Source organism: Poecile atricapillus, chromosome 1, assembly GCF_030490865.1.
Source record: "Poecile atricapillus isolate bPoeAtr1 chromosome 1, bPoeAtr1.hap1, whole genome shotgun sequence".
NCBI classification, from domain to species: Eukaryota; Metazoa; Chordata; class Aves; order Passeriformes; family Paridae; genus Poecile; species Poecile atricapillus.
In genome coordinates, this window is record NC_081249.1 from 13,410,314 (window position 1) to 13,422,978 (window position 12,665).

A 12,665-nucleotide genomic window follows, 5' to 3' on the forward strand; every position below is an offset into this window, starting at 1 on the left:
ATCACTCTAACAGCTCAAAAAAGATATTTGCGTTATCAAAAAGGTAAAAGTAACCTACCATCTGGCAAATGCCCATACCACTGACAGTGACAGTAATGTGGCAATGCTGCAGTGAGGCTTCACTAGGTCTGCTAACCAACAGAAGGCAACAGAGAAACTGAAACACTTCTGAAATGCTTCATTAGAACAATGCCAAGGGAAAAAAATAACTTCAAAGAATTTTGTCCAATGTTGACAAAAGGTAACACTCACGAAAATCCATCTGCCCTCCAATTCATACACTAGGAGCAAAGAGAAGTTGGGCCACTCTGAAAAACATCAACTTTAGTTTAGCCTCTGCCCCTACTCCTCTAACCACTCACCCTCTCCATTGCAGGGGCACTGCTGCCTTTGTTGGGCACACACTGTAACATTTTAGGGACCACTGAGCTGAATGTGGGCTATTCTTCCATTTCCCAATTCACTTCACTGTGTGGCCTCACACATGGCTGTGCCAGTACATGGATGACATCTATAACACTGTAACACTAATACAGAAAATGGTTTCCTCAGAAGGAGCCCAAACTCTGCTCCCCAGACGAGCAGCGATAAAACCACAAACAGTCGGGGACAGTTTTCTGTTCTGCTGATAAAAGTACTGCACCATTTTAGAAAACAGTAATTGAAGACCTACTGCCAGTTGACAGCACATCTGAGGATATCCAACCTCCTTGAAGAATCAGTTTAGCTCCCATTCTCTCCTCTGCTACTGTTACCCTGATTAGCCAGAACAGAAACTAAAGTCCACCTCAGCTGACAGGAAGTCCAACAAGGCACTTCTTTAATTTCCAAAAACCAACTGCTCTGTTATTCTTCATGTTTTTTGAGTGTCTGAGGTGGACACCATGTTCAGTTCCAAACAGAAGCTACTGGGATGGTACTGGAACAAAAGCACTTATACCCACGCAAGACTCACATCTTGTGACATTAATTAAACTAAAGGAAGAAGAAATGGGGGCCATCAGAAAATGCCTAAATTACCTGATATCCCACAGGCCTCGGATAAGGATGGGCATTTGATGACCAAAGAATGCAAGGCTGGGTTTTCTGTAATATGAGGCATATACCCTGTTAACATTAACATGTAAAATGTGCTATTCTACAGCATGTTCCACACAGGAACAGGATGGTGGAAAGTAGCCAAGAGATGAAGCTGCTCCAGCCCCTCATTATAGGCTACTCTTGGCAAGGTAGTCAGAGATACCTCACAGATCCTGCCTGCACAAAAAAGGCTTTGATCCAAAGGACCAGACATACCTTATAACCTTCCGAGCTTTTCTTTAAGCAAACCAATCTGCTTAAAGTAAAGAACTATTCCTGTATGTCCCTAAAGACACAAAGTCACAGATAATGGCTCAAATTCCATATGTAATGATATGTGCAATCAGAAAACTTTTATGCAAACTTAAATGAACTTAGAAATGTGGGGGGCTTCCCCACTGAAAAGCAGCTCATTTAACTACCAGCATTCCTAATACTTTCTGACCAAACTGATAATGCTTCTGATCACAAGACATAACAGTAAGATAAGACTAGATAACAGCAACATGGAATACTGTCACAGGAGTTGAGAAATTTTAAGTGGGTTATTATAAAATAAATATGGACATAGTTAAGAGTATTTTTGATAGACATAATTTGTAAAGAATATTTAAAAAATTCTAATTATAGCTCAATATGCAATTAAATGACATAGCCTTTAGTAAGTTAGGAATAGATGACATCCCTGAGCAGGAGAGTAAATCTGACTTTGTAATCTTAGATAGCCTATCCAACACTGCCAAAAAGAAAAAAAAAAATCTGCTCTTTAATCTGATAATACATTTTTAATCTCTTTTCACAGGCCAGATGCAGTATAGAAGACAATTCTTGTTATCAAAGATCCTAGCTGAACTTCACCTCAATAGGTAGCAATAAATTCCATGCATCCTTATTATATGTACTTAATTGCACAGAATACAAAAACTTCAATATTTCAAAGCTTTTAACAAACAATTTTCCTGAATGATATTGATAATTTCTTCATTATGAAATATTTGTTCTACCATACTCATATAGAGCATTGCAAACAGTATTTGCAGTTGCCATAAAAAAATATCAAGAACACCATATCCATATGGCAGAATCAGATAATTCGTGTGTTAATTATGAGACTCTAAAAATAGATCTCCAAGAGAACTATTCATTAGCCTTTATAAATACATATATTTATTATGCTGTGATCTACCTTGAACCTCTGATGTTCATAAAAAGCTGAAATTCAGTTACCTAAGTACAAACACCAAAGATGGTTTCAGAAGCAACATAACCACCTTGCCTCAACCCACACATCCAGATAATTACAAGCCTAAGAGGACCTGTACTTCAGAGGACAGGTGTTTGGGACAGCTCATGCCATCTCAAAGGGCAACAGACACCTAAGTTCTGGTAACTTAATCCCATAAAGGAAAGCCTGTTGATAAACTAGTCACAAACAGAAATTCCTGTGTCATCAGCAAACAGTAAATAAAGAATCTCAAAATATAAGAGGTAGAGGTGGTTGAAAAATTTATTTTATTTATCCTCTACAGATTAAGCATTCCTAGAATGCCACTAAAAACTGTGATAAACAGAGAAACTATCTAATACATTTATAAAAGCTTTTAAAACAGGATGCTCTACAGTCTTCAGTCTGTTCTCATTAATACTACAATCTTTACATTTTGCCCTGCACACATTCTCAACTTTAATAACAACCAGACATTTTTTAATTCTCCACTTCTTCAGTTACAGCAACCAATTATCCTTTATTATAGTGATCTTATTTTTTTGGCACACGTTGACTTCCAGTGTCTCCAGTATCTTTTTTTGCTAGTCTAAACAAATGCCTTCAGCATTATTCAGAGGTAGGACTATCCAAGTCTCTAAATCTTGTTCCTTTCACATCAGTACAGTCTGTGAGTGTTTTAATTTCCAGAAAGGTAGTACCCAGAACTGCAGGCAGCATTCCAGCATAGTACTCTGAGCAAATGGCTCCTTTCCCTTTGTTCAACAGCATTACAATTCAGTCAGTCTGTAATCCTTATGGCTCCTTCTACAGCTCTGCCAAGCAGGTAACCTCATTCTCCTGCATGTACTGGTTGAAACACAAAAGCTGAAGTGTCAAGATCTCACATACCACGCCCACAACCAAAGGACCACGACATTTGAAATGCAGCACCTTCTAAAGCCCTTATGTAACCTAATGTAACATCACAGTTAATGTATCTGAAGTTTGCTGAAGGCAAAACACCATTTTTACACAGCACAGGCCACATGGTACACAAACAAAGCAAGATGTTTTATGAAACTCTCTATAAAGCACCGCTTGATCATACAGGATTTCAGAGCTTAAAAAGTAATCCCAAAGACAAACTACTTTAAGACAGCTAATTAATGGAACAAAAAACCTGCAAGAAGTAATATCCTGAAACAAAGTTGACTGATATAGGTACAGAGTAACAACAGACCCTAGTGTTAGACAAGTGTGTGTGTTTTCATTTTGTTTTCAAATCTCTGATGCATATGTTGCACCTGCTGTTCTCACATGTGGGGCTCTTTTCTGTTTTATACATACACATTTGAAGGAAACATTCTAATGGCAATTTCAATGTGATTTTGTTGATAAAGAAAATTGTCTAAGTTTTCCTTTCTTCTCATATAATGTTATTCAGTGAGGTAAGTGAACACCACTAATTGAAGTCCATTAAAAAAGCTTTTAGATAAAAACAATGACTGACACATTGGAATGCTTTAAAACTTTTTTTAAAAAAAATCAAACTAATAATGTGTTAACATACTTTATGCACAACAGAACACTAAGCTCAATGTACTAAAATTACATTTTAGTCTTAAGTATCTTGATATGCAAGTATAGTCTCACATCCATGTTGTTTTCTCAATATAGCCTTGGAGGCAGCATTTCATGCCATTTCTTGAACTACCAGTCTGCATAAATACAAAATATATTTTTCAAAAGCACTTAAGATATCTACATTCTACTCCAGATTACAATTTGGGCTTTTGCCATACATACTCCACCTTACAAATAAGGTAACTGTTTTCCTATAGTACAAAACAACTTGGTATTTGAGACAGATTGTTTTAAAATGGACTGTTAGAAAAAATAAATTACTCACTCATCCAGAACATGAGGATCCTCAGGACTTTTATTTTCATATTCTAAAAGCTCAAGGAAACTCTGCATGTACCTGAAATAAGCAAAAAATATAAAAAGACAATTAAAATACTTAAACCTAAAATACTTTTGAATTTCTTTTAATTTTAAGACGACAGGGTCACGTAAAAGTAATAGATGCATAGTACACATTTCTCTGCAAAGACTAAGAGTAAGCGGGATGCTGCAACAAAGGGAAAGAAAGCAACTACAATATGTAAGTTAAAAAGTATTACTTATGACCTTACAGTCTGCAATTCAGGGAAATTGCTGTATCAATCAAACTGGAGTTAGCAGGAGCAAAACTTCTCCACACGTACATCTGTAATTTCAGGTAGTTTGTCCCTGAACTTTGATTTTTCCACTCATCTACTCTGTACAGATGTTAGTTTGTTCCCATATTCCTTAGAGAACAACCCAATTTTCTTTCAAAATAAAGCTCAGGGGAACACTCCCCAAAGGCACAATAACAGGACTGCTGGTCCTACCAGAGTACTCCGGGAGAGCACTCCCATTCACACACTCCCACAGCTCCTCTGTGTCACACAACCTTCAATTTCATAAAAACCCCTCTTACACAACACAGCTCTCTCCTGTTCAGACATTTGGTTCACGAGAGATTAACTGAGGCTTAGAGCCCCAGAGGTACCACAGAGCCCCCAAATCAGAACCCCTCAACATGCACGTGGCCAGCCTGCTCTGCAGGTCACTGGCCCAACACCAGTATAAATTCTGCCACCTCACACACAGCACTGCACCTCAGGACCAGGGATCACCCCTGGAGCAGGTGCATTCAGCAGCACAGATGAACCAGGGACCAGAACCAGGACCTATTTCCTGAGGTCAATCACACAAGCTTATCAATCACACACATAAAAGGGAGAGTTTCAATGTTACTGTCCCTTCACTCCTGGTTAAGCACTGCCACTCAAACTACAATATCAACACTAATCAGATGTTAATCAGATGTGTGCGTCAACAGCTCCAGCTCCCAGTAGTGGTGAAATAAATAGATGAAAAATCAAACAAACCTTTCTTGCACACGAGAACAACTAATTGAAAGGTCTAAACAGCTAAAGCTAACACAAGAGAGAAAAGATAACCACAGACCCTCCACAAGGAAAAAGCAAAACAAGTAACCAAGCCTCTCCCTTTTCAATAGTAACTACCCAATAGATTAGGTCAGCTCAACAAAATGACCATTGTTGCATAAGCTCTTTTGGTAGCAGTTCTATGTTAAGACCAGCTTAATAAGACTATGAAACTTCACCCTGCATCTTCAAGCTACAGTGAAGCTAGGGACAGCACTGTTGTCTATGTGACAATTCCCTCCAGAACCACATGCCACTCACTCCACCCCCATTTCACATTGCAACCACAGGTTGACATTGCCCAGGGACACTGACATTTTCAACATGGTCAGCACAGGAACACCAGCTCCTGTCCCTCAGTGCATTTGTGCTTTCCTGCAAACATCAGGAACCATTACAGAAAGCCCCCAAGTATCTGTCACTTACAAATAGGGCACGTAGTTAATATCTCCAGTATAGCTTATTCCAAAAGATGTTATTTTATGCTAAGAGATGGCACCACTTCACAACCATCACACTGAACTCAGCTGATGCACATGGAACAATTAAATTATGATCATGCTCACTCAGAGATATATGTTCTTCAACCCCCACCTGTTATCATATAACTCTATGGAAGTCCTGTTTCTGAAAGACACCACCACACCTGAGAAGCAACACAGCAGGTTGCTTTTAATGCAGACCCACTACCATAAATGTCAAACAGCAGCAATCCTGTGCAGACACAAGGATAAAATAGCAATGAATGCTGCTGCTACTGAAGGTAGCTGATAGCTGATTTTTATACTGTGTGGATTTGACTGGTTGCCTGCCATTACTGGAGAAATTATGGAAACAGGCAATGCTTTTCCTTTAGAGTTTTCTATTTCTGATTCCAATCTAAAGGAAATACTACTTTAGAAGTCAAGTTCATTAGCAAAAGCACTGTATCCAACAAGTCAGCTCAGCGAAAAGGGGAACTTCAAACTTAAGTTACTTTATTTTCTTCCAAGCCCACAACTAAACCAAGCTAGAAAAAAGTCACTTCGTGTCAAACAACTGTAACCCACTGCTCAGTGCCTACCACTGTACATCACCCAGTCTGGGATGTTGTAAGACCCTGTGTCTTAAACCTCTGAAAGAAACTAAAAGCTGCAAATGCTTTTAGCACCTTTTTCTTTTATGTAGGTGTGATTTTCAGTTTGTACACCAAATTCAGCCCCCCACCCTCTCTCTCTCTCCCAAACAGCTCAAAATTAAAGAAATTAAGAAAAAATACGTTTAAAAGGAAATTTCTAACTGGTCTTAATGACTACCACCATTACACTCTGAGGACAGGTAAGCAGTCAGCAATCCAGTTCATTCCAAGTGTGTGTGAAAAAGTCATTCTCTTTTCATACAATCCATCTACTTCCTTGTTCTTTTATTTGAATTGTAGGTGCAGAGAGGGATAAATGAAAGTGGTAACTACAGGATTTATCAAGCAATGAAAAGCAAGACCTCGTGATGTTTAAACATAATTCACACACAATTACCAGCCAGGAATAACAAAAGGAAAAAGTACCAGAATAATGCATTAATTGCTGTATCATTAATAAATCAATACAACTATAAAGAATACAAATATAAAAGAAAATTTAAAAATCCAGTATATATGAGAAAAAGAGAATGTCAGTTATATTATGTTATGTTTCATGAACCATCAAAAGCAGAAATCAAAGTCAAATCTATTGTCTTTCTGGTGTTTAATTTTTTATCACAATACACAACAATGTATTGGGCAAACTCTTTTGTTTCAAGTACCCTTTTGCCTTGTTCTTCTGTTAATTACTGCCAAGTAGATTGAATTCTTGTGAGTCTGCCAAATGCAATAATTTTAGAATGGCACATTTCATACATGAAAGCACTGAAAAAGCCCAGAATATCAGCTCTGGGTTTTCTTTTCTTAAAAAATTAATGCAAGACACTTCTGCTTTTTCCCTGATGTGTATTTCACTAAGATTTTCCTTTACAATCATTCTAATATCAAAGCACTAAAATGATAAAACAAATCTCCATGGTAACACAATCTTGTTAGCATAGTCTCAACGCAGAAAATAGAGAAAAACCCAATTATTAATCCCCAAACTGTACGTATTTCTCTAATGGGTCTTTCCCAAGAGGGAAATGGAAAGATATAGCATTTTCTAAGGAAAAGCACTAAAGAAAAATACAGAAATTTGTCCAGGACTAAATAAAATGTGAATTTTACATATAACTGAGTAACATACTGTGCAAACCTCACGAGTACTTTTGATGTTTTATAATCTCTAACCTTATCCATTGTAAGGTTTTATTGTAACTATTTTCCTTCATCACCATATCCTTTATTAAACAATTCCGCCATATGTTCAGTATCCTACCTGCACTTTAGATATATTTCCCTCTCAAAGCTGGCCTAAAAAAGGCCCACTTCTTTGGATCAAGCAAGTTTCCCATTGATTTTGAAAAACTGAAAACAAGGTGCTGATTGTTGATCTGTCTGCTGTTTGGAATTATTGCAGTTCACAGACAGAGGATATTAACTGTGATACTGCCTTGAGTCACTTTATTCCTTCCCTACCCCTTGCAAAAGATACACGTAAATTAAACTATGAACTCGAACTGGGCAAAGCTGATGTTTTACCTTTACTGAAATGCAAAACTGTTATTTTTGGTTTGTTAAGAGTTCACTCTCTGGGTAATGCCAGCTTTATTCAGGAGACTGTAGCTGAGCAGCACAAAGGAAGGACAGTGGTCTTGCCTCTCCTCAGTGCTGCACACATCAGGCTGAGGAGCCTGGAAGGGAAGGAGAACAAACCAACAGAGCACCTCTCCCAAGAGCAATAAAGCAATCAGTTGTAAAATCTGATAGGCAGCGAAGCACAGGAAGCAAAGTGCCTCCAGCATGGCCATGGAGATGGATTGGAGAAGGAGAGAACAAGCCTTGCCTGCAGCAGGCAGCAACAAAAACAGGCTGCCTCCCAAGGGGAACATAAGGGGTGAGAAAACTGACACAATCCAGAATGTTTGATGGCTGGAAGCAGGGAGGATTGATGGGAAAGGATCCGTGCTCTACTGTAGGCAGGGCTGATTTCTTATTCCTCTATTTACAGAGCCACTTTAATTTAAAAGTCTAATAAAACCCATCTTAAAGATTAGGACCTTTTTGTATTAATTTCTGGAATGCTGGGATTAAGGAATAGATTGGGAACTCAAATGTTAAAGCTCCAGCTAATCTGGAGTCTCACCAAAAGAACACAAAATCATTAAGTTTTCTAGTGTAAAATCATAGCAAAAATTAAACATGCTTGTGACTGTAAAAATTACCGAATATTAACAAATAAATATATTAAAATGAATAAGGAATTAAATGTCTTGCTCACTTGTGGCAAATGTACAAAAGACTTTTGCTTGTCTGTTAATGAACTGCCAAGCTTTCTCAATATATGGCATAGCAAAAACAAAGAACCGTGAAATCTGACCCTCAAAAAAAATATTTTCTTGAAGTAGCTTTGAAGTGCATCAAGAAGTTTCTTTCATTTTATGCACTCACAAAACAGATGAGCAATTTATATTTATTTATTTATTCTAATACATAAAATACAGGAATCTCACTCTGGGTATCTCTAAACTTAAAGTTAAGAAACTAGAAATGTATTTCAAAACTTGCTATCAGCATAGCTGCGTAATACTTAATGTCATTCACATGGAAGTTCATAAAACCTTTGGTTTGGTCTTTTTAAAATATAAACTTAGAAGTAAATTTTGCCCAAGGTTCATCATCAGGAATTACAAACTACAGGTAAATGTTTAATTAAGCAATTAAAAACCTCTGAACAGAAAAATAAGAACTAAGCTCTTTAAAGTCCACACCTATAATCGGGGGGAAAATGCTACATTTACTTTTCTTATTTTTGACAGAAGATGTTAAAAACGTTTCACATAATCTCAATGAAGATACTCCTTTCCACAAAAACTTTGGCTCAAAATTAGAAGAAAATTACAGAAAACACTTTGATTTCTAACTTCCATCTCTGGGCTTGATGTCCATTCCAACTTCTTCAACACAGTCTGGTATTTTAGCCTGTCCAACAGATAACTACTGGTCTACAGCTGTGATAGTGCAAATCACATTTTGACTTAACACTTGATACTGCTTTTTTTATTTGGAGTTTTGGGGCTTTTTTTTCCTTTTTTTAATCAGTAGTATCTATTCTGGCCATAGAAATCACCAGGGGTCCTCAAACCTCTTCAACAAAAATTCTGAAGGGGCCCTCCACTTTGAACACCCATTCAATTCCTTTGCCAGAGGGATCCAAATGTTGCTTAGCTCTGTATATACAGGCAGGGCAGAAGCATAAGCCACAGCACAGACATTTGGACTAAAAGTATTATGCTGCAGTCACTACAGAAAAAATACTGCCTTTTCTTCATTCACCTATTAGTGCACATTTCATTAAAGACAGCTTCACAAGTCAACCAGATAAAAAAAGCCTAAAAGACCTGCATATTATCTACTCTTTTCTATAAGCATAACAACTTCCTGTGACATCAGACAGACAGACAGACAAGCCTTCAAACATCGCAAGCTGCCACTTAACCACAAAGTGATTGTGTGGCTCCATAGCATTTACACTCACTTGAAGCACTTCATCACTATACTTCAAGTGGTCATCAAGACATCCACTGTTACCTTTCGAAGACAAACACAATACCACATATCCTAATTTATATTTCTAAGTCTGAAGCTTGATAAATAGGATACCCAAGCCGGCAGTCAACGTATAGTCAGCACAGAAGCTCTTGGCTCAAAGGCTATGACTAAATTTAACACAAACCTCCAGCATTAGCTACTTTTACCATCAAATAAGCTGCTGCCCACAGAGCGACTTCTGTTGTATACTGCAAAAATATTTTTACAAAGTCTTTGGAAAAGGATTAACAGGTAAATGGACCCATGAACAACAATTTTTTTGCGCAGATTACATCCAAGGCAGCAGTCTCTAAATCTCACCAAACATGCAATTAGGCTAGAAATTAATTGCTGTGGAAAAGATGGCAGGTCTTTGAATCACTTTGGATCCACGCTAGTTATTACAATGGAGAATGTTTAATGGATGACACCAGATTTTTGATCCATTCCATAACTTCCACTGAATACCACGTTATGTTTTTAAAGATTTAGCAGTGAAAAAGCAGATGAAGTTTTAATTTTCTCTCAATATTTTTGACAAAGGAAGAATCAGGAGAAAGAGCAGCTGTTTCAAGAAGCCATGAGTGCAATACAGTAAGCAATGTTTAAAAAGCTTGCTCTTGGAAGTTACAGACTCATTTTCATTACCTGGTAGACAATAATAAGTTTTTACTAAATTACAAGACTAATTTACAAATCCTTAGCTAGGATCCAGATTAGAGTATTCAATCAACATTAGACATAAGAAAATGAAACTTCATTTGACAGGACACACTATAAAGAATTCAAGGCAGAAAACTGGCCAATTCAGAAGAATTCAACATTTGCTGTTGCAAGCAAAACAACACATACAGTGTTAGCTTTATTTTCATTCCACTTTTTTTTTTTAAACTTACCAACTCTGTACCAGCCCAACCGAAGGCCTGTTCAATAAATTATCAGGCAGCAAATTGACTTCCCTCATGGTGTTCGCCAGTCGCACAGGAAGCTCCTTCCGCAGGAACATGTATGAAGTCTTCTCGCAGGCATTGTCACGACCTGTCAGAAGAAAGGAGAAACAGGTGCCCATTACAGCAGATCAAATTTTAGACTTCCTAATGTTAGAAGCTTTAAAAAAACCACTTGTGAAAATAGCAATTTTATAAATAAATATATAAATAATAAAGCAATTTCAGTACTCACCTTTACTTTTTATTTTAAACTTTTACCCTCCTAGACCTTAACCCTTTTTGTCTGACATTCTTCCACATTTCACATCATCTCATTTTCTCTCCCATAAACAAAAACTTCTCATCATAGAAATGAAATTCATCAAATATCAAGGATTTGATATTACCTGGCATAAGACCCCAAAATACTAGCTTTTATCCATACAACTTTTATATTAAAGTGAGCTTTTAAAAAGTAAATGCTGCACTCATAAGAGAGGGTAAGGAGTGGAAACAAAAGGACAGAACAGTGACAACAGTTGCTGATGTTTCATGTCACATGTTCTTTAACCTTTAGTACTTTAACATTTGAGCAGCACCTGGTGAGACCAGCACAGGCCATCATCCCTCCTAGGACTGGCCTCTAAGATTCTCACTAGGGACCTGGAAGGAAAAGTCCAGTGCTTATGACCACATTCTCAGTTGGAAAGGCCTCAGCTAAGATTAACTTTCACTTTTAAAACACATTTTTATCTAGGCTAGTATTTTGAAAATAAAACATAAACTCACCCAACCATACAGTCAGAAAGCAAATACATGGATCCAGCAAAATAACAATGCCTTCCTGCACACCTAGAGGTAACCACATTCATTCTCTGAAGCCATCCTATATGAATTGAAAGACTGACACAACTAAGAGCAATCTTAAGCTAATACTAAGGATACCTATAAAACTTTATCCACAAATATTTAAAAGCACAAGACATCAAGCCACTTGCCAAGTAGTTTAGATGGAAAATCAGACTTTAATTCTCATAGTTTTTTGTACTTTGCATCATTTTACAAGCGGGGGAAGTTCCATCACAACTAATTTCTAAAGAATTCAGGTAAATTAAATTTTTTAAGAAGTCCATGTTTTACTTGTAGTGAACAGCCTGGATTTTGCTTTCATCTAGAAAGACAGCAAAGGTCTTTTGTGATGATAACCAGTTCAACCATCTGCAAAATTTCTGAGTGAAGGCATAATGTAAGAGCTATAAATTATGTTCAAGCAAACCAGAAAGTGTTAAAAGCCCTGCTAGGCACATAATCACTGAGATTTGCAATTTGCAAGATTCAAGTACAATGCAACCAGCACAATCAAGGAGATACTTTTTAAGACAGTCCCATTATAATCACAGAGTTTTCACCTTCTTTGCATAGGTAACGTGCATTGATGGATTAGTTCCTAAACCCTAACATTAGCTTGAGGAATATGCAGGAAGGATTAGGATTTCCCTTTATTTCTTGCTCATTTAGGTATCATCAATCTGGGGCTCATTAAATTCTGATAGTGCTACCAATTCCATTATAGTTCTTCCAGTAAACATTTGGACTTATTTAACTTGTTCACATTTTCACATCTCAATTACAAACACACACATCCTGTCAAAATTAGACAAAGGAAACAAGACATTACATTTTCTGTGAAGCACTGTAATGATTTCAGAGTTCTATCC

At 37.2% G+C, this 12,665-nt stretch overlaps 1 protein-coding gene across 1 annotated transcript in view; it reads right to left on the reverse strand.

The window, feature by feature from the left end:
- Positions 1–12,665, reverse strand: part of PDK3 (pyruvate dehydrogenase kinase 3) — a 54,581-nt gene that overhangs the window by 24,689 nt on the left and 17,227 nt on the right. Inside the window, exons 2-3 of the mRNA XM_058829985.1 lie at positions 10,915–11,056; positions 4,197–4,268 (exon numbers count right to left, since the gene is read on the reverse strand). Coding sequence (XP_058685968.1) covers positions 4,197–4,268; positions 10,915–11,056 — 214 coding nt within the window. The remainder of the gene's footprint in view (positions 1–4,196; positions 4,269–10,914; positions 11,057–12,665) is intronic.